Source organism: Carcharodon carcharias, chromosome 19 (assembly GCF_017639515.1).
Source record: "Carcharodon carcharias isolate sCarCar2 chromosome 19, sCarCar2.pri, whole genome shotgun sequence".
Lineage (NCBI taxonomy): Eukaryota > Metazoa > Chordata > Chondrichthyes > Lamniformes > Lamnidae > Carcharodon > Carcharodon carcharias.
Genome location: NC_054485.1, coordinates 18,209,279 through 18,236,913, shown reverse-complemented (window position 1 = coordinate 18,236,913; position 27,635 = coordinate 18,209,279). Strand labels below are relative to the sequence as shown.

Genomic DNA, 27,635 nt, shown 5'->3' with positions numbered 1-27,635 from the left:
GTGTGATCATTTACCAGTTTAACTGGACTAGCCATATCTACATTGTGGCTAGAAACGCAGTTTAGAGCCTGAGTACTCTGCAACAAGTGGCTCACTTTCTTATCCTTCGAGGGCTATTTGATATCTACATGGCTGAAATCAGGAGTGTATTGGTGTACGTGCCACTTGCCTGGATGGATGTGGCTACCACATTTTTCTTGAAGTAAAAGCAAAATTCTTTGGATGCTGGAAGAACTCAGCAAGTCTGGCAGCATCTGTGGCAAGAGAAAAAGTTAACATTACAAGTCGAATATGACTTCCGTATATATTTTACTTGTAATGTAAACTCTGTTACTCTCTCCACAGATGCTGCCAGACCTACTGAGTTTTTCCTGCACTTTGTTTTTATTGCAGCATTTCTTGAAGGCCTGTCATCATTTTCTCAGGCAACTCAAGGCGAAAAATATAGGCAGCACTGCTGCACTACTCATGTCTTAAGAATAAATAATCAAAACATGTGAAGCTACTTTTTGCAGATTTGCATACCTACACAGAACATTACTGTCATGACTGAGCATTCCTTAGGAACATAGGAACAGGAGTAGGCCTTTTGGCCCCTCAAGCCTGTTCCACCATTCAGTGAGGTCATGGCTGATCTGTGACCTAACTCCATTGATCTGCCTTTGCCCATAACTCGTAATATCTTTTGGATAACAAAAAATTATTCATCTCCGTTTTAAGTTTAATAATTGATCTAGGATCAATTGCTGTTTGCTAAAGAGTGTTCCAAACTTCTACCACTGTTTGCATATAGAAGTGTTTCTTCATCGCACTGGAGAAGTGTGGTTGTAATTTTGCATTTTTGTAAGCTTTATCTTTTAGTTTTGTGTTGTCTCTTACTCTTTAGTTGTCCATGGCTGTCTTTTTTGGCAAATAGAGTTCTTCCCCCTTAGGGGTATAAATTGATTCTGTATCACAAATTTGTTTTTGAACGACTCCTACTGATCCTTTTTTTTTTTACCCATTAACAGATTTTCCCAGTTTACTGTGGACTGTCTCTGTCTCATCTCATTGAAACCAGCCTTACCTAAATCTAGAATCTTAGTAGGTGTCCTGCCTTTCTCCCTTTCAAATGCTACATTGAACTCTATCATTATTAGATAACTGTTGACGCATCATTAGGCTGTTAACTAAATCTTGCTTCTTATTACTAAATGTAATATGGCACTGCCCCTTATTTGCGCTAGGACAAAATTGTTGCAGACAACTATCCCTGACACACTTTAATTTCGTTGCCTTTCTGACATGTGCAAGTCTGCTTATCCCAATCTGTATGGAAGTTGAAATCCACTATTAAAACCACTCTATCTTTGCTACATGCTTGTCTCATCTCTGCATTTATACAATCTACCACTTCATACCTTCTACCAGGGGGTCCATGCACAATACAGTACTCAATTATTTTCTATTTCTATTTCCACTGGTGGTAGGATCAAGAACAAGAGGGCAGTCAGCAGCATCTAGAGGAGAGTGCGAGAGGAGGACCCTGGGACAGGCAGTCAGAAGCACCTAGAGGAACGAGTATCTCTAGAGGATCTAGCATCTAGTCTATACTCAAGTAGGGGTAAAGGTAAAATAAAAGCAAGGGTCCATATTCTATTTAGTTAAGATATGTCTGGGGAGCTCAGTCCCGTGATTTGCACATTCTGCACTATGTGTAAATCCTAGTCGCTCCTGGTGGCCTGGATGATCATATGTGCAGGAGGTGCCTCCGACTGGAGCAACTCGAGCTCCAGGTTTTGAAGCTTGAGTGGCAGCTGGGGGCACTATGGTGTATTCACAAGGCTGAGAGGTTCGTGGATAGCACGTTTCAGGACCTAGTCACTCCTAATATGACACAGCTGATGGTAAAGGGCTGAGTTGTTCAAGTCCCAGAGGGAAGCGTGTAACAGCTGTCATAACCCATTTTGCAATTTGTATGTTTCGAGATGCGAACTTTGAATTCAGTAGTAATAAGACAAGTCTCAAGAGGTTTTTATAAAACTAAATTGAGCATTTGTTAATACAAGAAAGATTGTATGCACATACCTGTGTCTACAAAATTACTACTATAATGACTACAAAAATCCCCTAATTAATCTGACTCTGTTGGGCCCCTAGTAAGGTAACAGTAAAGCACACAGATTTAAACAGACCCCTGGCAAAGCACACCCTGGACAGTCGCATTCAAAATTAATTTCTTTCAGCTCTGGGTCTTTGCAGATAGACTTGGCTTACAGGCTGGAGGCTTTAGATCTTAGAATCCCTCCAACTTTTACCAACAGTCTTCTCTACCTTTATATATATTTTCCTCCTTGAATGCAAATTCTCATTGTCAGTAGGTTTTTTTTAAATTTTAAATCTAACAAAACTCTTTCATTGTACCGACTTTACGAGTAAGCTTTTAAATAAAATAAACACATTGTTTCTGAGCTTCGCCTGTTAAGCGTAATATTTCACCCGCTCTTTTGAATGGTCTATTTAAAAATGCAAATTGCCCCCTTTACACCTCACCTTCTATTCCCCTATGTTTACCTAATTACCATTTCAAACCTACTTCTATACATCAAAACCTCCAGATCAGCTGGCTTTAATCCAATTAAGACACACACAGACACAGACACACACACACACACACACACACACACACACACCCACCCCCCCGCCCCCAACCACTAAACTCTATTTTAAAATAATTTCTAATAACATTATAGAGATTATTAGGTCTTTTTTACAACCCTGCAGCTTAAGGGAATGCGGAAAGAGAGGGAATGGATGACCGGTAGACAGGTAGTGAGGGAATCCCCTGAGTGCATCTCGCTCGCAAGCTGCTCTTCGGCCTTGGAAAACGGTGAGAGTGACGGTCCTCTGTGGAGGCCAACCAGAGCCAAGGCCGTGGTACTGTGAGTGGTCCAGCTGCTCGGGGGGAGGAAGAAGTGTGGAAAGGCAGTAGTGGTAGGAGATTCATTAGTGAGGCAAGTAGACAGGCGCTTCTGCAACAGCAGACGCAACTCCAGGATGGTATGTTACCTCCTGGGTGTCAAGGTTACGGATGTCACGGAATGGCTGCAGGGCATTCTGAAGGGGGAGGGTGAACAGCCAGAGGTTGTGGTCCATGTTGGGACCAATGCCATAGGTAGAAAGAAAAATGAGGTCCTGCAAGCAGTCTTTAGGGAGTTAGGTAGAAAATTGAAAAGCAGGATTTCAAAGAGGGTAATCTCTGGGTTACTCCCGGTGCCAATGGTAGTGAGTATAGGAACAGAAGGATGGAGCAGATGAATGCGTGGCTGGAGAGATGGTGCAGGAGGGAGGGCTTTAGATTCGTGGGGCATTGGGACCATTTCTGGGGCAGGTGAGACCTGTACAAGTTGGATGGGTTACATCTGAACAGGAACGGGACCAACATCCTCACGGGGAGTTTGCTAATGCTGTTAGGATGGATTTAAACTAAATTGGCAGGGGATGGGGTCGTGAAAAGTAATTCAGGTGGGAGAGAAGCTGAGATGGAATTAGAAGTTAAAATGCGAGTAAATGAGTCTGGTAGGCAGAGAAAACATAGGCATGATAAGAAAGAAGTGAGTTTAGCAAGGCTAAATGGAATATATTTTAATGCAAGGAGCTTGAGGAATAAGACAGATGAGCTGAGGGCACAGTTAGGAATGTGAGAGTATGATGATATAGCTATGACCGAGACTTGGCTAAAAGAAGGGCAGGATTGGTCTGCTCAACGTTCCTAGTTATAGGGTATTCAGACGAGATAGAGAAGGGGATAGAAGAGGAAGGAGGGCCGCAATATTGATCATGGAATCAATTATAGCAGTAATGAGGGATAATATCCTCGAAGGATAATCAAATGAGGGCATATGGGTAGAAATAAAAAACACAAAAGAGGCAAACACGCTGTTGGGTGTGTACTATAGGCCCCTAAACAGTCAGGGAGAGATAGGGGATCAAATATGTAGTCAAATTTCAGAGAAGTGTATAAGGCACTAATAGTAGGGGATTTTAATTACCCAAATATTAACTGAGATAGTTTTAGTGTGCAAGGTAGGAGGGAGCAACATTCTTAAGTTGCATCCAGGAGAACTTTTATAGGCAGTACATAGCCCAACAAGGGAGGGGACAGTTCTGGACCTAATATTTGGAAATGAGCCAGGGCAGGTGGAAGGCATATCAGTCGGGGAGCATTTTGGAGATCGTGACCATAAGTCAGTTAGATTTAGGATAGCCATGGAAAAGGACAAGGTTGGGCTGGGAATAAAAGTTCTGAACTAGGTAAAGGCTAATTTTACTAAGATGAGGTGCATTTTGGCCCAAATGGACTGAGAGCAGCTACTTGCAGATAAAACTGTGTCAGAGCAGTGGGAGGCATTCAAGGAGGAAAGTGAGAGTACAGGGCAAATATGTTCCCGTAAAGACAAAGGGAGAGACCAAGCACAGAGTACCCTGGATGTCAAGAGATATGAAGGTTACGATTAAGAGAAAAAGAGAAGCTTATGGCAGATATCGAGGGCTCAATACGACAGAGTCCCTGGAGGAGTAAAAAAAGTTCTGGGGGAACTTAAAAAAGGAATTAGGAAAGCTAAGAGAGTACATGAGAAAGCATTGATGGGTAGAATAAAGGAAAATCTGAAGGGGTTTTTTAAATATATAAAGAGCAAGAGAATAACTAAAGAAAGAGTAGGGCCAAGTAGGGACCATAGAGATAAAAACAAAAAAACTGCGGATGCTGGAAATCCAAAACAAGAACAGAATTACCTGGAAAAACTCAGCAGGTCTGGCAGCATCGGCGGAGAAGAAAAGAGTTGACGTTTCGAGTCCTCATGACCCTTCGACAGAACTTCTGTCGAAGGGTCATGAGGACTCGAAACGTCAACTCTTTTCTTCTCCGCCGATGCTGCCAGACCTGCTGAGTTTTTCCAGGTAATTCTGTTTTTGTTTAGGGACCATAGAGGTAAGGTGTGTGTGGACATGGAAGATGTGGGTACAGTCCTCAATGAGTGCTTTGCATCGGTCTTCACAATGGAAAAGGACACACTGGTATAGACATCAGGGCAGAGGAAATTAACATAGAGAGAGAGGACATGTTAGCAGGTTTAGTGGTCTTAAAAGTGGATAAATTCACAGGCCTGGATGAGATGTATCCCAGGCTGTTGAGGGAGGCAAGGGAAGAGTTATCAGTGGTCCTGGCAGTAACTTTCAAATCCTCCTTGGCTACAGGTGAGGTACCAGAGGACTGGAGGACTGCTAACGTTGTCCCATTATTAAAAAAGAGAGGAAGTGATAGACCAGAAAATTACAGGCCAGTCAGTCTAACCTTGATGGTGGAGAAGTTACTAGAAAGAATTCTGAGGGACAGAATATATCTGCACTTGGAGAGACATGAATTAATCAGGGATAGTCAGCATGGATTTGTTAAGGAAAGGTCATGTTTGACAAATTTGATTGAATTTTTTGAGGAGGTAATCAGGAGTGTTGATGAGGGTAATGCATTTGATGTGGTCTACCTGGACTTTAGCAAGGCTTTTGATAAGATCCCTCATGGCAGACTGGTCAAGAAAGTAAGAGCCCATGGGATCCAAGACAAAGTGGCACAATGGAGCTAAAATTGGCTGAGAGGCAGGAAGCAGAGGGTGATGGTAGAGGGATGTTTCTGTGACTGGAAGCCTGTTTCAAGTGGGGTTCCATAGGGCTGAGTGCCGGGGCCCTGTTTGTGGTGTACATAACTGATTTGGACTTAAGTGGATCATATGGGGTATGATCAAGAAGTTCGTGGCTGACACAAAAATTGGTAGGGTGGTAAATAGTGAGGAGGATAGCCGTAAACTACAGGACGATGTCAATGGACTGGTCAGGTGGGCAGAGCAGTGGGAAATAGAATTCAACCCAGATAAGTGTGAGGTAATGCACTTGTGGAGGGCTAACAAGGCAAGGGATTACATTATGAAAGGTAGGACCCTGGAAAATACTGAAGATCAGAGGGACCTTGGTGTGCATATCCACCGATCTCTCAAGGTAGCAGGACAGGTAGATAAGGTGGTTAAGAAGGCATATGAGATACTTGCCTTTATTAGCCGAGGCATAGAATACAAGAGCAGGGAATTTATGCTGGAACTGTATGAAATGCTGGTCAGGCCACAACTGGAGTACTGCGTGCTTTTCTGGTGGTCATATTGAATAGGTGTGATTGCACTGGAGAAGGTGCAGGGGAGATTTACCAGGATGCTGCCTGGGCTGGAGGGTCTGAGCTATGAGGAAAGATTGGATAAGCTGGGGTTGTTTTCCTTGGAGTAGCGAAGGTTGAGAGGCAACCTGATAGAGCTGTATAAGCTTATGAGGGACAAAGATAGGGTGGATAGGAAGGCACTTTTTCCATTAGTAGAGGGGTCAATAACCAAGGGGCATAGATTTAAGCTAAGAGGTAGAAGGCTAAGAGGGGAATTGAAGAAAAATTTTTTCACCCAGAGGGTGGGGGGAGTCTGGAACTCACTGCCTGAAAGGGGGGTTGAGTCAGAAACTTTCATAACATTTAAGAAGTATTTAGATATTCACTTGTGTTGCCATAGCCTCGAAGACTATGGGCCAAGCACTGGAAAATAGGATTAGTGTCATCAGATCTTTATTGACTGGTGCAGACACAATGGGCCGAATGGCCTCCTTCTGTTCTATAAACGTCTGAGTCTATGAGGCACAGATTTGAGGTAATTGACAAAAGAAACAATAGATATGGAATTTTTTTAACGCAGTGCGTGATTAAGATCTCAACCGCGCTACCTGAATGTGTGATGGAGGCAGATTGAATCAAGGGGGAACTGAATTATTATCTGAAAAAGAAGAATGTGCAAGGTTCCAGTGAGAAGGTGGGGAAGTGACTAGGTGAATGGTTCATTTGGAGAACTAGCACAGGCACGATGGGCTGAATGGTCTCTTGTGTTGTAACAATTTTGTGGTTCTATTTTTTAATACTGTCCATAAAGCCTCCACCACCTGCTTATTTAGCATTATTTCCTGCCTTCTTATCAAAGTGATTTCATCCATGATCACTAAGGGTACTGTTTACTGTCTTTACTGATGGCTGGGGTTCTTGCCAAAAAGAATCTTCCATATTCCCTTGAAGTATAACTTGGTACTTCTTTATTAATGAGGTATGTAGAATGAATATGAAAGTTTATGTACCTTTTAGGATGTTCTTCTTTCTTTAAGTCACATGCTCCACACACACTTTTCTGTCTACCAGACTCTGTATAGAGTGCACATTCTATTACTTGGTTATTTATTTTGTTCAAAACAATTCATACCATGTGGAACCTGATGCATGCATGCCTGCTATCACTTGACATTACTACTTGATAATTTAAATATTATCACAGGGGACACTGACCCAAGGCATTTTTCCTTAACAGTGAAAAGATCAGCTTTAATGGGGAATGGGTGAAGTCTGTTCAGAGCATGAGAGAGGCAGTACAAGAGGGTCTTTGTGAAAAAAAAAGTAAACCTCCTTTACAGGAGCACGTTCCAGAAGGAAGAGTACTAATAGAAACTTTTGTAGGGAGGAAGTAAGATTACTCGGCTTTAAGGAGTTTACTAAACTTTCTGGATTTAAATAATCAAGGTGTATGCTCATCCAAGAAGATGTTTATCTGTTGTGCAGCAGTTTAATTAGTATCACTGGAATGAAATTGCTATTATACAGATCTGTTGATATGATTTGCAAGTGGTATAATAAATGTTAACAGATCTTAAAATGCATATATGTTTCCACAGAAACAATGACAAATAAGTTGAAAGTATTGAAGCATAGAACCAAAGTATTTTATAGCACAACAAGTAGGGTGACTATGTTTGCGATACTGAATTGGGGATGCAGAGCCCAATGCTCACGTGACCACTGAAGCCACGGAGTGTGTTTGATCTGGCTCCTGGAACATCCACACGGTGCAACTCCAGTCAGTCTGGCTACCAGTAGCCTGATTACTCAGGTGTTTTAACTCTGGGGCCGTTCTCTCTTCAACTGAATTTCACAAGAAAACTGTCTGCTCTCCAAGGACTCAGTGGGGAGGGTGGAGTGGCTGAATATGAGCCTAGTGGCTACAGAGCACTAAGTTCACCCCTTCCATTTGTTGAAGACAGGAAATTTATATCTCCCCAACCAATATGAACCTGTTCTGCTGCACAGCCCCTCCTATTTGATTGACCAAAGACAGGATAACTTGAAATCACAAGGCTCCTGATTTGAATCCCATGCAGTTGTTTATAGTTAGGGTATTCATTTGGGTATGGATTTTCTAAACTGGGGATGCTTCCAGGGACTTTGCTTGTCTGAGGACACAAATATTCCAGATGCAAAATTAATCCTACTGCTGTGGGATGATTTGAATTGTTTTTATTGTTCCAGTAAGAAGCTGGACTGATGTTTTTGTCCATTGAACAGTGTTAATAGTATATTGTTAGTTAATAGAATAAAGCGAGAAGATACAGGATGGCTGTAATCCTAACTTGCTTTCATTCTCTTTATATGTAGCTCATCCACACCACTGATTTGTTATAATTACTGCTCTGTTTTTCAATGTTGTGATTCAGTTATTCCCTTTTTCCTATCCCTTTTATGGCCACTATCTATCCAATTCTTGTGGTCTTGTGATTTCCCCTACCAATGGAGAAAGGACAATAACTCCAGTAAAAATACATTCACTTGTTTTTGACTTATTTATTGTTTGTTCCAAATTCTTTATGTTGTGTTCCAAAATTAGATCTGCCAAGGTAGGTGCTCCTTGCTAATGTTTTGCTGATCATAGCTTCCTCCTAAATGGCAACATTAACATTTTCATATGTGTTTTGCAGTGGAGTTGGTCGGAACTGGGGCTGGGCCTCAGGGGGAAGTAGCATTCTGGCAGAGCTTGGCACCTTACACCTGGAGTTCGTGCACCTGAGTGAGGTGTCAGGCAACCCAAAGTTTGCTGAAAAGGTAAATAATGAAAAACTGGCAATCATAGATTTTCAAAGTTGCTGAACTTTTATAGTCAAGCTTCAGTATTCAATTTCTTTTTCTATACTATAGTGTAATACCAATACATGCTTTCAGCATTGATACCCTGGAGATAGAGGCTGGAATTTTTCATCTCTACACTCACCAACTCCAGATTTGCTACCTGTTTATTTTAGTGGCTGAGAAGTCTCAAGCTGTGGAGCAAGTAAAGCATAAATCTCCAGCTGGTATTTTTGTATGAATCTTTTTTGATTGAAAATTGTGTTTGTGTTTTTCTCCATGTAGTTCTGCCTCCAAAGCAGTTACAGTTCCCTACCCAAAAATGTCCCAAGTGCAACCTTTTTGTATGGCAAGGTTTTGAAGGACACAACAGACTACAACCATATGTGATATGTGACATGCTGCTAAACTGCTCCAGACCTGTCGAAGCAATGAAATGATCCGCTTTGGTCTGCTTGATGACAGCTCTGTTGAAGGCATGTGGATTAAAGGTAGCAGCCCTTTGTTCTTCAAGCCATTCTCAGTGGAGTCATCCTTGGGAGCAAGGATTTGACTTTTTCACCCAAGGCATTGCTTGACATAATTTTCTTCCCTGCAGAGGTCAGAGAGGGTTGGACTTCAGTGCTTGAAAGCACCAAGATAACTCTAGCACAACTTGTGTGGATGTGTAGAATCTTTTGCATGTTGTCACTCAACCTATGTTCAGGAAGTGAAGCCTATCTTAGCAGTTGACCCTGGACGTTAGGAACGCCAGCAACGTCATAAAACTGGTCCCTTTGTCACTGCTGCCAGGGTGTGATGCAATACAAACTAATTGGTACAGTTTTAAAAGGATGCAAGAACAGAGAGACCTTGGGTGAATATTCACAAATTTTTGAAGGTCGCAAGACAAGCTGAGAAGGCTTTTAAAAAGGCATTTTAGACCCTTGGCTTTGTAAATAGAGTGCAGAAGCAAAGAAATAATGCTTTATCTCTTCTACAGGTACCATCCTTGATTATTCAAGGGTCGCTGAAATGCGGTTTAGGTGCCATTACTTTACTATAGCGCAGGGTGAGGAGGCAGGCCCCAAGTCCACCTCTGCCAGAATGGGGATTGGACCCCACACTGTTGCGGGTTATTCTGAACCTCACGCTAACCTTCTAGCCAACTGAGCTAACCAACCCCCTGAAATTATACTAAACCTATATAAGACATTGGTTAGGCCCCAGCTGTAGTATTGTGCCAAGCCCAGGCAGCATACTTTAAAGAAAAAGAAAGACTTGCATTTATATCACATCTTTCAGGACTTGAAGATGTCACAAAGCGCTTTACTGTCAATGGAGTACCGTTGTAATGTAACGTAATCACCTGCAACCTCCTGATTCAGAAGTGTGATTACGACCATCTGAGCCACAACTGATATTGCACTTTAGACATAATTTTATTAGAATGGTACCAGGGATGAGAGGTTTAATTTATGTGGAGAGACTAGATAAGCTAGGACTGTTCTCCTTAGAGCACAGAAGTTTACAGGAAGATTTGAGAGAGTTGTTCAAAATCATGAAGGATTTTTATAGAGTGAATAGGGAGAAACTGTTTCCAGTGATAGAAGGGTCAATAACCAGTGGGTGCAGAATTTAAATAATTAGCAAAAAAAAAACCAGATGTGACAGAAGAAAAATATGCAGTAAAGTTGCAACCTGGAATGCACTGCCTGATTCAATGATAACTTTCAGAAAGGAATTGAATAATTTGCACAGCCTTGAGGAAAGACCAAGGATGGAAATTGAACAACTCTCAGAGCAGGCATAGGTGGAGTGGACTGAATGGCCTCCTTCTGTACCATACAATTCTATGATTCTATGCTAAACTTGATTAGTTCCCTAACTCTCCTGTAAAGTGGATGTCCATCCTGCGGTGTTATTGGTTACAGAAATCACTTTGTGGCTGTCTAAAGTAACTTTATGACATAAAAGTTGAGTGCAGTCAAGACTATAATGACCACAGGTAGAACATTACAGACAGATAACTGTGACTGTGGGTTCTCGTAGCAATTGTCACTTCAAAGTGCACACTTCATAAAAAACACTTTTTGTAAGGCCCTTATATGGCCATGTTTATATATTCTATGAAGTGCAGTCTATCATCCCTTAAGTGCTACTTGACACAACTTTGCTCTGTCCTTTATAGCTCCTCTTCGTTTTCCATGATATTGCACATAGAAATATGCCCAGATTTAATGCCATGCCTGCTTATAAGAAGCCCTGACTGTAAATGGGGGTGAGGTCGAAGGATGAAAATCTCTTGGTGGTCTCACACTAACAGAAGCACTGGGAAGCAAATCCAGGTGTGTGTGGGCAGGATGCCAAAATAATCAGTGCAAGAAGGGCTTTCCAGCTGCAGAGGTTGCTATTGCAACTCTCTGCACTTTCAGCTCCTCAATAACGTCTGTCTCAGATAATCCTGGAAGCAAACTGGTCATTCTCAGTCTAATTCACCCTTAACTGCTTTGCGATTATAAACCAAGAAAGTGTGGTGTCACTGGTTCTCATATTTTATGTAAACAAAATCACTCACACCTTGGTAGATAGATTGAAGGAAGGGCAAAATAGTACAAGAGTTTATGGTAGGATTGATTTTTGGTGCAGAAAGCTAGTGGAAAAATTTCTGCCTCATTTAGCTGCCAAAAAAAGTTGCTTGCCCCAATTATGCATTGAAAATGGCGTGGAACTTCTATCTCTCGATGTTTAAGCATAGAAATGCACATCACATTTTAAACAGTTGTAGCTCCAAGTCATGTTGATGATTAAATAAAAAGGACTTTCAATTATATATTATCTTATCCTATGCACTGGTTTGCATTGTTGGTAATTGTTTCATAAGCAAATACAACAGCTATTTTGTGTACAGCAAGATGTCACGTACAGCAATGAATTGAATGATCTATTTTTCAAATGTGTTGAACGAGTGAGAAATGTAGGTTAAGACATCCGTGGATCTACCTTCTCATCTTTGAATAATTGGCATGGGACCTTTAATGGTTGATGTTTATGATGTTGGTTAATGTGACCTTAAGTGAACTTGGGAAGCTCATGCAGAATTTGAGATAATGTTTGTATTTACCGTTTAACTGCCAGGTCTCATCCACGGACCTAAGCAGGGCGATAGAAGCTATCCACTGGCAGCAGCTGAAATAGTTAATTCAGGAAACTAGCTTGAACTGGCCTGGGCTCAGCTAGTCCCTTTGTTTAGAGCATATAAATTTAGGCATTCGCAGTGCAGCCAGCACTGTATGCAGCCTCAATGGAGTAAGAGTTTGGTGGCCTGTGGAAGTTGGTTGAGGAGAGGAGGGAAGTGCTCCTTTGTTTTTTCTAAACTTTTTCACCCTGTAGGAACTGGTTCTTGCTCTACTACAGGGGAAGAAGCTAGCTGTTTGGTGAGTATCTGGTAAGTAGTCAAAGTCTATTTTATTCCTGAGGTTTAAAATAGTACAGGAATTTGTGATAAGATTAATAACTATATAAAAGAAAACAAATAATTGAATAAAATAATTAAATAATTAAAGCACATAAGTGTGGTAGGACAGGTGATGTATCATGGTTGCAGCATGTGGGAGCTCCTGGATACCAGTGTTATCCAGGCCAAGCATGTCTGCAGCTTGAGGAGCTCTGGCTCAAAGCCATTGAGGTGGAGGCTAAGCTGCAGACACTCGACACATCAGGGAGGGAGTAAGTTACCTGGGTGCTTGTACCAGGAGGCAGTCACACCCATTAGGATAGGGTCTTCTGATTTGCAAGGTGGCCAGGGACAGGAGGGTGTGACTGTAGTTGAGGCAGGTAAGGTGACCCAGAGACAGGAGTGTCAGCCTCTGCAATTATCCAACAGGTTTGAGGTTCTTTCAGCTTGTTTGGATGAGAGTGGGGGCTGCAGGGTGGATGAGCTGACTGATCATGGCACTGTGATATAGGAAGCCGTTTAAGTGGGGGGAGTACAAAGGGATTGAGTGGTAGCAGGGGCCAATATAGTAACGGGGATTGACACTGTTCTCTGTAGCAAGGAGTGAGAGCCCAGAAGGTACTGTTGCCTGCTTGGTGCCAGGGTTTTTTTATTCATTTACAGGATGTGGGTTTTGCTGGCTCAGCCAGCATTTATTGCCTATCCCTAATTGCCTTTGAGAATATGGTGGTGAACTGCTTTTTTGAACCGCTGCAGTCCCTGTGCTGTAAGTACACCCACAATGTTGTTTGGGAGGGAGTTCTGGACGTTTGCTCAGGACTGGAGAGGAACTTGCAGTGGGAGAGGGAGGATCCAGTGGTTGTGGTCCATGCAGGTACCAATGACATAGGCAGGATGATGAAGGAAGTTCTGCATAGTCAGCATGCGGAGCTAGGCACCAAATTAAGAAGCAGAACCTCAAAGGTAATAATTTCTGGATTATTACCTGAGCCACATGCAAATTGGCAAAGTACAAATAAGATTAGAGAAATGAATGAGTGGTTCAAAGACTGGTGTGGGAGAAGTGGGTTCCAGTTCTTGGGGCATTGGCAGCAGTTTTGGGAAAAGTGAGATCTAAACCGTTTGGATGGTCTACTCCTGAACCATGCTGGGGCTGGTGTCCTCACGAGTCGCATAACTAGGGAAGTAGAGTGGGGAGAATAATGGGGGGGCAAGGGATCAAATTTGGGAAGATGTGACGAATCAAAGAGTAGAGACAAGGCAAGAGAGAAAGGTATTAATATGGGAAATGATAGACAGTGACAGGAAGGGACAGAGTACAAATCTAAGAGTAAATCAGATAAGGGCAGATGCTATAAAAAAACAATAAAAAGACAAAACTAAAGGCTCTGCATCTAAACGCACATAGCATTTGAAACAAAACAGATGAACTGATAATGCAAAAGAAATAAATAAATACGATCTGATAGCCATTACAGAGTCATAGCTACAGGTTGTCATAGATTAGAACTTGAATATTGAAGGGTATGTGACATTTAGGAAGGACAGGAAGTTAGGAAAAAGTGGAGGGATGGCTCTGTTAATTAATGATGGTATTAGCACATTTTAGAGGGATGGCCTAAGTTGAGGAAACCCGGTTGTAGAAGCGGTTTAGGTTGAGATGAGAAATGATGATGTCAAGAAGTCATTTGTGGGACTGGTATACAGGCTCCCTAATTGTAACGACGGGGTAGGATAGAGTATAAAAGAAGAGATAATGGAAGATTGTCAGAAAGGTACGGCAATAATTATGGGGGATTTTAATCTACATATAGACTGGAAAAATCAGATGGGCAATGGTAGCGTAGATGAGGAGTTCATAGAATCTTTTTGGGATAGATTCTTAGAACAGCACATTCTGGAGCCAACCAGAGAGCAGGCTATACTAGACCTGGTATTGTGCAATGAGATGGGAGTAATTGACAACCTCATAATCAAGGCACCCTGTGGTAGCAGCGGCCATAATATGATTAAATTTTACATTCATTTTGAGGGAGAGATGAGTGTGTCCAAGACTAGTATTTTAAACTTAAATAAAGGCAATTGTGAGGGCATGAAAGCAGAACTGGCTAAAGTGAACTGGCAAATGCGGTAAGGGATAGGTCAATAGAGGTTCAGTTGCAGATATCTAAAAGGATATTCTGGAATACACAGAATAGATACATTCCAATGAGAAAGAAAAATTCCAAGAGGAGGGCCCACCATCTGTGGTTGACTAAAAAAGTTAAAGACAGTATCAACACCTCCAATATTCTCCCTCCACCTGGACCCCTCCCTCTGGATTCTTACCTTCTCTTGATCTTTTCATTGAGAACTGTCGGCACGACATTAGTCGTCTCAATTTCTCTGCTCCTCTCACCCATTCTAATCTCTCTCTCTCTGAACTTACTGCACTCTATTCTCTCAGGTCCAACCCTGACATTGTCATCAAACCCGCTGACAAGGGTGGTGCTGTTGTTGTCTGGCGCACTGACCTCTACCTCGCGGAGGCTGAGCGTCAACTCGCAGACACTTCCTCCTACCTCTCCCTGGACCATGACCCCACCACTGAACATCAAGCCATTGTTTCCAGGACTGTCACTGACCTCATCTCCTCTGGGGATCTTCCTCCCACAGCTTCCAACCTGATAGTCGCCCAACCTCGGACGGCCCGCTTCTATCTCCTACCCAAAATCCACAAACAGAACTGCCCCGGTAGACCGATTGTCTCAGCTTGCTCCTGCCCCACAGAACTCATTTCTCGTTATCTTGCCTCCCTTCTCTCTCCCCTTGTCCAGTCCCTTCCCACCTACATCCGTGATTCCTCTGACACCTTACGTCACATCAACAATTTCCAGTTCCCTGGCCCCAACCACTTCCTCTTCACCATGGACGTCCAATCCCTCTACACCTCCATCCCCCACAAGGATGGTCTAAGGGCCCTTAGCTTCTTCCTCGACCAGAGGCTCGAACAATCCCCATCCACCACTACTCTCCTCCGTCTGGCTGAACTTGTTCTCACACTGAACAATTTCTCCTTCAACCCCTCTCACTTGCTCCAAATAAAAGGTGTGGCTATGGGTACCCGCATGGGCCCCAGCTATGCCTGTCTCCTTATGGGGTATGTGGAACATTCCTTGTTGCAGTCCTACTCCGGCCCCCTTCCACAACTCTTTCTCCGGTACATCGATGATTACTTCGGTGCTGCTTCATGCTCTCGTCGGGACTTGGAAAAGTTTATTAATTTTGCTTCCAATCCCCACCCCTCCAACATTTTCACGTGGTCCATCTCTGACACTTCCCTTCCCTTCCTTGACCTCTCTGTCTCAATCTCTGGTGATAGACTGTCCACCAATATCCATTACAAACCCACCGACTCCCACAGCTACCTCGACTACAGCTCCTCACACCCCGCTTCCTGTAAGGACTCCATCCCATTCTCTCAGTTCCTTTGCCTCCGTCGCATCTGTTCCGATGATGCTACCTTCAAAAACAGTTCCTCTGACATGTCCTCCTTCTTCCTTAACCGAGGTTTTCCACCCACGGTCGTTGACAGGGCCCTCAACAGTGTCCGGCCCATCTCCCGCGCATCCGCCCTCACACCTTCTCCTCCCTCCCAGAAACATGATAGGGTCCCCCTTGTCCTCACTTATCACCCCACCAGCCTCCGCATTCAAAGGATCATCCGCCGCCATTTCCGCCAACTCCAGCATGATGCCACCACCAAACACATCTTCCCTTCACCCCCCCTATCGGCATTTCGTAGGGATCGGTCCCTCCGGGACACCCTGGTCCACTCCTCCATCACCCCCTACTCCTCAACCCCCTCCTATGGCACCACCCCATGCCCATGCAAAAGATGTAACACCTGCCCCTTCACTTCCTCTCTCCTCACCGTCCAAGGGCCCAAACACTCCTTTCAAGTGAAGCAGCATTTCACTTGCATTTCCCCCAACTTGGTCTACTGCATTCGTTGCTCCCAATGTGGTCTCCTCTACATTGGAGAGACCAAACGTAAACTGGGCGACCGCTTTGCAGAACACCTGCAGTCTGTCCGCAAGAATGACCCAAACCTCCCTGTCGCTTGCCATTTTAACACTCCACCCTGCTCTCTTGCCCACATGTCTGTCCTTGGCTTGCTGCATTGTTCCCGTGAAGCCCAACACAAACTGGAGGAACAACACCTCATCTTCCGACTAGGCACTTGACAGCCTTCCGGACTGAATATTGAATTCAACAACTTTAGGTCTTGAGCTCCCTCCTCCATCCCCACCCCCTTTCTGTTTCCCCCTTCCTTTTGTTTTTTTCCAATAAATTATATAGATTTTTATTTTCCCACCTATTTCCATTATTTTTAAATCTTTTATGCTCTCCCTACCCCCACTGGAGCTATACCTTGAGTGCCCTACCATCCATTCTTAATTAGCACATTTGTTTAGATAATATCACCAACTTTAACACCTATGTGTTCTTTTGTTGTGTTGTTTGTGACATCTTTTGATGATCTGCTTCTATCACTGCTTGTTTGTCCCTACAACCACACCAACCCCCTCCACTTCTCTCTCTCTCTTCGCCCCCCCCCCCCCCCCCCCCCACCCCACACACACACACACACACACACACACACACACACACACACACACACCTTAAACCAGCTTATATTTCAACTCTTTCTTGGACTCGAACTCAAGTTCTGTCGAAGGGTCATGAGGACTCGAAACGTCAACTCTTTTCTTCTCCGCCGATGCTGCCAGACCTGCTGAGTTTTTCCAGGTAATTCTGTTTTTGTTAAAGAGAAAGTATACAATTGTGCAAAGATGGGTGGCAGGTCAGAAGCTTGTTAAGAATATAAAGAACAGTAAGACTGACAAAAAGATGAATGGGGGCAGGGGGGGCGGGGGGCGCGGAAATTAGAGTATGAGAGAAAGCTAGCCAGTAATATAAAGACAGATAGTAAGAATTTCTATAGATATTTAGGTAAGAAAAGAGTTAACAAAGTGAGCATTGGCCCTTTAGAAAGTGCATCTGGGGAATTGATAATGGAAAGTAGGGAGATGGCGGATGAATTAAATAGGTATTTTGCATCAGTATTCACTATAGAGGACAGAAGTAACATCCCACAAATAGCTATAAATCGGGAAATGGAAGGGAGGAACGCAGGAAAATTATAATCACCAGGGAAGTGGTATTGAGCAAATTGTTGGGGTTGTGGGCTGACAAATCCCCAGGTCCGCATGGACTTCATCCTAAGGTCTTGAAAGAAGTGACTCGTAAGATAGTTGATGCCTTGGTTTCAATTTTCCAAAATTCCCTAAATTTGGATAAGGTTCTATTACATGTGAAAATAGCAAAGTACCTCCTTTATTCAAAAAGGGACGGAGACAGAAAGCAGGAAGTTACAGGTTAGTTAGCCTAACATCTGTCATGGGGAAAATGTCAGAAGCTATTATCAACGATGCAAGGCACTTAGAAAAAAATCAAGGCAATCAGGCAGAGTAAAGATGGCTTTGTGAAGGGAAACCTTGTTTAACCAAATTATTGGAGTTTTTTTGAAGAAGTCACATGTGCTGTGGATAAAGGGGAACTGGTGGATGGGTGTACTTAGATTTCCAGAAGGCATTGGGTAAAGTGCCATATCAAAGATTATTGCGGAAAATAAATGCTCATAGTGTAGGGGGTAACATTTTGCATGGATAAAAGATTGGCTAGCTAACAGGAAGCAGAGAGTTGGCAAAAATGGGTCTTTTTCAGGTTGGCAGGATGTGATGAGCGGTGTGCCTCAGGGGTCAGTGCTGGGACCCCAGTTTTTTAGAATTTATATAAATGATTTGGATGAGGGGACCGAAGGGATAGTTGTTAAATTTGCTGATACATAAGTAAATTGTGAAGAGGACATAAGGGGGCTACAAAGGAACATATATGAAATGTGAAATTGTCCATTTTGGTAGGAAGAATAAAAAAGAAGCTTATTATCTAAATGCTGAGAAGTTACAGAGCTCTGAGATTCAGAGGGATCTTGGTGTTCTAGTGCACGAATCACAAAAGTTAGTGTGCAGGTACAGCAAGTAACTAGGAAAGCTAATAGAATGTTATTGTTTATTGTGAGGGGAACTGATTACAAAAATAGGGAGATCATGCTTCATTTGTACAGGGCACTGGTGATACCATGTCTGGAGTACTTATTTAAGAAAATATGTAAATGCATTAGATGCAGCTCAGAGAAGGTTTACTAGACTAATACCAGGAATGGGCAGATTGTCTCATGAGGAAAGGTTTGTATCCACTGGAGTTAAGAATAAGAGGTGACTTGATCAAAACCTTGAAGATCCTGAGGGGTCTTGACAGGGTGGATGTGGGGAGGATGTTTTCTCTTGAGGGAGAATCCAGAACTAGGATTCACTATTTAAAAATAAGGGGTCACTCATTTAAGAAAAGACAGAGAATTTTTTTCTCTGAGGGCCACAAGTCTTTGGAACTCTCTTCTTCAAAAGGTGGTAGAAGCAGAGCCTTTGAATATTTTCAAGGGCAGAGCCAGAAAGATTCTTGATTGCTCTGCTTCGAAAAGCCCTCAAGAATATTTTACCTGAGAGTGCAAACAAGACATAAATTTAATTCTAATGCAAAAAAATTATGGAATTTGATTAGATAGTTTAGTGCCCATTTTTTAGGCACTATGCAGTTAACTAAAACTTGAAAATGTGGTCTGAGTTGCGTAGCACACCTTGTTAATAAAAGGTTGTATGTGTGTGCCTATCAAATGGCCAGCAGCATGCAGAGCAGCAAAATAATAATGCAAATCCAGTGCTGCCATTTTGGAACATCACACTGCAGCCAATACCCTGTCTTAACCTCATACATCTGAAGACCGATGTGAAATGTCATGAAAAACCCTTTTCCCACCTCCTCCTCTTCCACTTCCCCCCCGCCGCCCCGTGCCATTTAAAGGGTTCTTATAATATTTAAACGTTAGTTGTTAGATTATTTCTTCTGGTTGCTGATGCTATTGTACACATTCTTGGAGTTTTCCTATACTTAGCTAAAGTTTAAATAGTTACTTTACAGTAATTAGTCTGCTGACTGGTTTTGTAGTGCTTTGTGTTATTTAAAATATTGTGCAGAAAGCAGTCGCTTCCAAGCATGGGTAGCCTCTAGTGATTTCTCTAGGAATTGAACCAAATCAGGAAAATGGAAAGAGGCCAAGTAGAGCAGGATAAGCTGCTAGCAGAGGGAACAGGAGGCATTACCAGCAAAAAGTAAGATTAGGAGTAATGTATTTTCTGGATTGGGTGTGGATGACTTGGACACCCAAGAGGGACGACCCTTCTATTAAAGTTTTTGGATAAGTTTTACAAAAAGGATGATTGTTGGAAGTATATGAAGTTTCACCTTGAGATCCCGGGGTCTGAACTAGCATGTAAGTAACTCAACTGTGCACGCATTTCTCACGTCGATAGACTTTTGATATTGACAGGGGTTCAATTCCATGGTAATGACTGTCTCCTAGACCAAATGGCTGCTGCCCTAAAAACAATCCGAACCAGTTAGTGCACGGAAGGAATCCGAAGTTGCCTTCAGTGCTATCAGATGCTCCCCATGCTCTCGAAGGGACTAGCATTAGCTCAACTTTTTCTGTTCATCTGAATGCTTTGTATGCAGGCAGAAAAGCTTTCATTAAAGCTGAGGTTTCGGAGGAAATTTGGTGAGCCTTATAGCACCACATAAGGCCATCTGGAATACAGTTTAGACAAGGAGGCATGGTATATTACAAAAGAGAAGGGCGGAAAGAGTGGAAAGACACTGACAAAGAGATAGGCAGTGATGGATAAATAGTGATTGTACAACACAGGAATCAAACTGTTAGGGCACATTCTTCAAGGTTATTTGGCACTGACTATACCTTTACAGGTTCAGAACAGGACATAGAAAGTGAAACGACGCCGTGCACTTCACATACATCCCCGCGCTTGCAGGTAAAAAAGTCCATCTCTGATTGCTAGAAGCAAGTCACAAATCAGCAAAGCCACAGTCAAAAAGGAAACAGGACGCTACTTTCAGCTAATCTGCAGAACCAAGAATCTCTAAACTAACTGCTCAACTGCCAAAGTCAGCTCTATCGGAATCATCCAACATAACAGCCGCAATTACTTTACCATCTACTTCTCACAGACAAGCCAAAGACTGATTTGTATATCTTTTTTAATTTTTATTTCTGGACTCACTTCTCATTTCTAATCTGTGTGTATGTGTATTGTGTTTTTATTATTTTTTCTCACGTTTTATTAGATAATAAACTCACTCTTTCTCTGACTCAAGGAAGCCTGGATAAATTGGCTCCTTTTAAAACATAAATACATTTGGACTGGGAAAAGGTATCCATGAGGGAAGGGATTCTTTTTAAATTAACCTTGTTGAGACCAACTGACAGGGTTGAATAAGGAAGGGGAGCCAGTTCACCCCTCCTCACCCAGGAGCGTAACAATTTGGAGGAACCTCCCCCAGGGACCAGTCGTAACAACATTTAGCCAATGTTTGTATTTGTCAGTAGCTTTTTCTGCTCTCCTCATGATGGTGGCATCCCTCTATACACTGGCCCCTACTGGCATATATATATTACCCAAGTTCTTACTTCTGATAGTTGCCCTTTTGGATGAATAGCCTTACACTGTGCTTCAGTGTTACTTTGTTCGTAGTCTGCTCCTCTTAACTGCCTCTGTCTGAAGTAGGCCTTGACACCTTTTTAGGTGCAACATTCCATTCTCTAGACCAGTTAGTCAAGTGTAATCTATTTGGAATTTTCATAGAATCTCACAGTGTAGAAGAGGCCCTTCGGCCCATCGAGTCTGCACCGACACATGAGAAATACCTGACCTACACACCTAATCCCATTTACCAGCACTTGGGCCCATAGCCTTGAATGTTATGACATGCCAAGTGCTCATCCAGGTACTTTTTAAAGGATGTGAGGCTACCCGCCTCCACCACCCTCCCAGGCAGCGCATTCCAGATCATCACTACCCTCTGGGTAAAAAAGTTTTACCTCACATACCCCGTAAACCTCCTTGACTGACCCTTCAACTAAGGGGAACAGCTGCTCCCTATCCACCCTGTCCATGCCCCTCAATCTTGTACACCTCGATCAGGTCGCCCCCCTGTATTCTCTGCTCCAGTGCAAACAACCCAAGTCTATCCAACCTCTCTTCATGACTTAAATGTTTCATCCCAGGTAACATCCTGGTGAATCTCCTCTGCACCCCCTCCAGTACAATCACATCCTTCCTATAATGTGGCGACCAGAATTGCACACAGTACGCCAGCTCTGGCCTCACCAAGGTTTTATACAATTGCAACATCACCTCTCTAATTTTGTAATCAGTGCCTCGATTGATAAAGACAAGTGTCCCATATGCCTTTTTCACCATCCCATTAACATGCCTCTCTGCCTTCAGAGAACTATGGACACACACCAAGGTCCCTTTGTTCCTCAGAACTTCCTAGTGCCATGCCGTTCATTGAATACTTCCTTGTCAAATTACTCCTTCCAAAGTGTATCATTTCATACTTTTCAGGGTTAAATTCCATCTGCCACTTATCTGCCCATTTGACCATCCCATCTATATCTTCCTGTAGCCCAACAAACTCAACCTCACTGTTAACCACCCGGCCAATCTTTGTGTCATCCACAAACTTACTAATCCCACCTCCCACTTAGTCATCTATGTCATTTATATAAATGATAAATAATAGAGGACCCAGTACAGATCCCTGTGGTACACCACTGGACACTGGCTTCCAGTCACAAAAGCAGCCTTCTGTCATCCCCTTCTGTCTCCGACAACTAAGCTAATTTTGAATCCACCTTATCAAATTACCCTGTATCCCATGTGCATTTGCCTTCTCCTCTTGTCCTCTGGTTTTGCTGAAATCCCAATAAACTACATCAACTGCACTATCCTCATCTACACACCTGGTCACCTCCTCAAAAAAATCAATCAAGTTTGTTAGGCATGACATCCCTCTGACAAAGCCATGCTGACTATCCTTGATCAAACCTTGCCTCTGCAAGTGGAGATAGATTCTCTCCTTCAGAATTTTCTCCAATAGTTTCCCTACCACTGACGTGAGACTCACTGGCCTGATGTTCCCTGGCTTATCTCTACAACCCTTCTTAAATAGTGGAACCACATTAGCTATTCTCCAGTCCTCTGGCACCTCCACTGTGGCCAGAGAGGAATTAAAAATTTGGGTCAGAGCCCCTGCAATCTCTTCCCTTGCCTCCATCAGCAGTCCGGGACACAAATCATCCAGACCTGGAGATTTGTCCACTTATAAGCCTGCCAACACCTCTAATACCTTGTCATTCCCTGTATCAATTTTCTCAAGAACCTCGCAGACTTCCGTCCAACTTCATTCCCCAGAATTAGGTCCAACACTGTGCTGTCCCTTGTTGGACCCTCTACATATTGATCTAAAAAGTTCTCCTGTACACATTTCAAGAAATCCACTCCATTCAAGCCCTTACCACTATATGTCTATCCCAAGTAATGTTGGGAAAGTTGAAATCACCTAATATAATTACCCTATTGTTATTGTTTTTGCACACCTCTGCAAATTGAGCACATATTTGGTCCTCAATTTCCCGCTTGAGGAGTCTTTCATAAACACCTAACAATGTGGCTGCCCCTTTTTTATTCCTAAGCTGTACCCTCAAAGCTTCACTTGATGCCCCCTCCAAGATATCATCTCTCCTTACTACACTAACTGACCCCTTAACTAATAATCCAATGCCGCCTCCTCTTCTGCCCCCTCCCCTGTCTCGCCTGAAGATTCTATATCCCGGAATGTTGAGCTGCCAATCCTGCCCCTCCCTCAACCACATCTCAGTGATTGCTACTATATCACAATTGCATCCGTTTTAACTGTAATACTCCTGGCATTAAAGTAGAGGCCATCCAGCCTTGCCTTGCTCCCTTGAAACTTATTGCAGCTGTACTCCCTCTGACTTGATTGTTTTATTGTATTTTGATGTGTCCCTATTCTGCTAACATTGTGTCCCCTCCCCCTGCCGAATTAGTTTAAACTCCTCCCAACAGCACTAGCAAACCCGTCCGCAAGGATGTTTGTCCCGCTCTGGTTCGGATGTAGACCGTCCCACTTGTACAGACCCCACCTTCCCCAGAAACGGTCCCAGTGATCCAGGAATCTAAAGCCCTCCCTCCTGCACCAACTCTTAAGCCACATATTCATCTGCACTGTTCTCCTATTTCTGTGCTTGCTGGCATGTGGCACTGGGAGTAATCCAGGGATTACAACCTGAGAGGTCCTGCTTTTTAGTCTACTGCCTAACTCCCTGAATTCTTGATGCAAGACCTCATCTCTCTTTCTATCTATGTCATTTGTACCAACATGTAACATGACCTCTGCCTTATCACCATCCCCCTTCAGGATGCCCTGCAGTTGTTCAGTGACATTCCAGACCCTGGCACCAGAGAGGCAACACACCATCCTGGAGTCACGTTGATGGCCACAGTAGCGCCTATCTGTTCCCCTGACCATAGAGTCCCCTATTACTATTGCTCTTCCTCCCCTCCTGTACAGACAGGCTGTTCGTGGTGCCAGAAGCTTGGCTCTGTCCACACTCCCTGGAGGAACCAGCACCCTCATCAGCCTCCAAAATGGAATACCGATTTGCGAGCAGGATCTCAGGGGACTCCTGAACTACCTGCCTGTTTCTCTTGGACTGCCTCTTGGACTCCCTTCCTTCCTCAAGTCCCTTCAGCTGCGGTGTGGTCACCTCTCTACATGCTATCCACGATGCTCTCAGACTCGCGGATGCTCCACAGTGTCCCCAGCCGCCATTCCAGCTCTGAAACCCGAGCTTCCAGGTGCTACAACTGGACACGCTTCTTGTACACATGCTGGTCCCAGGCACTGGAAATGTTCCCAGCTTCCCACATGGAGCACGAGGAGCAGAGCACACCACGGCTTTGAGCTCTCCTGCCATGACTTATCCCTTTAAATTAAACCTTTTAAATCAATTATTCTAGGGCCTTTCTTTCCTGATCCTCGTTACTATAGAATATACCAACCAATTTTCCAGCAAATGGTTACTTTACAGTCCCAGCCAGCTTTTGCTTGTAGGTTCTTCTTTAAAAAAACATGCCTGTCTTAAAAGTTCAATATATCCATAATTTGGGGCTATTATCTGTGGTTTTGACATCTGCACAGATGAAGTACAGGAGATAAGACCGATGGATTGGCAAAATGAGGTAAAGATGTGTAAGGCCAGAAAGCACAGTGGGAGTTCTGACAGTGGACCAGAAAGTGGCCGTAACCCCAGGAAAAGGTCACGGATTTGCAAAAGGGACTTTGCTCATATGCGGGAAAGATCATGTAGCAGTATCCCAGAAAGAGAGAGGAGTGCGAGTAGAGGTCGTAGCTTGACAAGAACGAACACTACAGAACAAGCTAGGAGTGTCACTAGAAATAGAAGCTCTTATGATTGAGAGATTTTAGTAGCTGCTAATAAAATGGAGGATAAGCTGATGAAGGAAGCCAATCAAAAGGAGTTGGAAAGAATTTGGGGCATACATTGAAATACCAGACAGGGGACAGCCAGCCTTATCTCACAGGTGAATATATTCGGAAAAGGTGCTTCCTGACGACATGTACAAGGCTAAAACTAGTCTAGTAGCTCGAGCTACTTGTACTTGGTGATCAAGATGTCAGGTTGGACTCAGCTACTGCAGGGAAAGTGACCCTGAAGATTTCTTTTTTAGCTATTTTAGCAACATATTCCTGGGAGTGCAAATTGATTGATACAAAAGTTGTGTTTTGCAGGGTGAGAAATTTCAAAGCGAATTATTTTTGAAACCACCTAAAGAACTTGGTGATAAAGAAGGGAAACTGTGGAAATTGTGTTTTTTATGGGTTGGAATGTGTCACGCGTATGATATTTTTCAGTGAGGTCTGTCCTGTTGATAATGAGTTGCAATCAGTTAAAGGCAGACCCTGCGATGTTCTATTGGTGTCACAAGGGGAAACTAGCAGGAATCTTTATCATGCACATTGATGATTTTCTGTGGGGAGGTTATGTAGAATTTGAGCAATGGGTGATCAATAAAATAAAGAAAGAATTCAAGGTTGGAAGTCAGGCTTCGGAGGCTTTTAAATACATAGGTTTAGACATTAAGTAGAGCAAGTTACGAGTAACATTTGAATCAACAATCTTATTTAGAAAACGTTAATTGCATCCCAATAAATCAGGTCAGATCCTCACAAAAGAGGATCCTGCACCCAAGGAAGAAATGGAGCAATTGAGAAGTTTGATTGAGCAGTTAAACTGGCTGTGCACTCAGACTTGACCTGATGCTAGTTATGACGCGTTGGAACTGAGTACAATGATGAAACATGCTACAGTTGAGGAAATTCTGAGAGCAAATAAAACATTAAAGAAATTAAATTTAGAGAAATGCACATTCAAGTTTCTAGCCTTGGGCGAACTGGAAGAAATGAGATTGGTCATTTTAGCAATGCTTCTTCACATGCCAGTCTTCCAGCTGAATATTTCAGCACTGCAAGGTTTATCATATTCTTGGTGGGAAAGAATGATGATAAATGTTGCCCATTGGCTTGAGAAGCCACAAAAATAAGAAGAATAATGAAAAGCACCTTAACTGCTGAAACACTGGTGTTAGTAGAAGCAAAAGATATAGGGGTCCAATATACCGACGGAAATCCAATGCAAGATGCAATGTGAGAAAAGTTTGCCCATAAAATGCTATGTTGATAACTGGTCTCTTTGGGACAATGTCCATTCAGTAAAAAATGTCAATGATAAAGGGCTAAGAATAGACCTAGCTGGCATAAAAGAAATGTTAGAGAGAAGGGAGATCTCAAAGATACAATGGGTTGACACAAGTCACCAATTATCATACTGTTTTAGGGAAAGAAATGCCTGCTCCAAGAAATTACTAGTAAATGTATTGGAAGAGAGGCATCTTTTGTTATAATGCTGAAATGGAAAACTGATTATTCTATGCTTTGTAATTATTTATATATATGGTAAAGGAACTGTGGAATTTGTAATGTGAAAATACATGACTTTGTTGCCTATGGTTTGACCTAGAAAAAATTCTAGAATTTTTCGAAAGCTTCAATTTAGATGAAAAAGAGGGGACTCTGTTAATGTATCAGTAATTACATTGTCAAGGTCCATAATAATCATCATGTTGACTGACGATTACATTGTATAGCACTTAAATTGTTCTGACAATAGCATTGTCAAAACAGGTGATGGGTATTGGCTCACCTATAAATGGGTATAGCTGTAAAACGGGTGTGGAAGGAACTGGGAGCATCTGGCACTCTGCTGAGCTACCTTAAAAATAAACCTGCTTGAGGTTAAAGACTAGCTTTTTATTCATTTTTGGGATGTGGGTTTCGCTGGCTGGGCTAGCATTTATTTCCCATTCCTAGTGGCCCTTGAGAAGGTGGTGCTGAACTGCCTTTTTGAACCACTGCAGTCCATGTTGTGCTGGTACACAGTGCTGTTAGGAAGTGAGTTCCTGGATTTTGACCCAGCAACCGTGAAGGTACGGTGATATTTCCAAGTCAGGATGGTGATTGACTTGGAGGGGAACTTCCAGGTTCTGGTGTTCGCATCTATCTGCTGCCCTTGTCCTTCTAGATGGTAGTGGTCGTGAGTTTGGAATGTGCTGTTGAAGGAGCCTTGGTGAATTCCTGCAGTGCATCTTGTAGATGGTACACTCTGCTGCTATTGTGTGTTGATGGTGGAGGGAGTGAATGTTTGTGGATGTGGTGCCAATCAAGGGGGCTGCTTTGTCCTGGATGGTGTCAAGCTTCTTGAATGTTGTGGGAGCTGCACTCATCCAGGCAAGTCCTGACTTATGCTTTGTAGATGGTGGACAGGCTTTGGGGAGTCAGGAGGTGGATTACTCGTTGCACTATTCCTAGCCTCTGACCTGCTCTTGTCACTACAGTATTTGTGTGGCTAGTTCAGTTCAGTTTCTGGTCAATGGTAACCGCCCCCAGGATGTTGATAGTAGGGGATTCAGTGATGGTAATGCCATTGAACATCAAGGGGCGATGGCTGGATTCTCTCTTGTTGGAGATAGTCATTGCCTGACACTTGTGTGGCACGAATGTTACTTGCCAATT

The 27,635-nt window shown here is 43.0% G+C and overlaps 1 protein-coding gene across 1 annotated transcript in view; it reads left to right on the top strand.

The window, feature by feature from the left end:
* LOC121291459 (mannosyl-oligosaccharide 1,2-alpha-mannosidase IA-like) overlaps positions 1-27,635 on the top strand; it is a 145,403-nt gene that overhangs the window by 55,445 nt on the left and 62,323 nt on the right. The window contains exon 6 of the mRNA XM_041212665.1: positions 8,860-8,983. Within this exon, the coding sequence (XP_041068599.1) occupies positions 8,860-8,983 (124 nt within the window). The remainder of the gene's footprint in view (positions 1-8,859; positions 8,984-27,635) is intronic.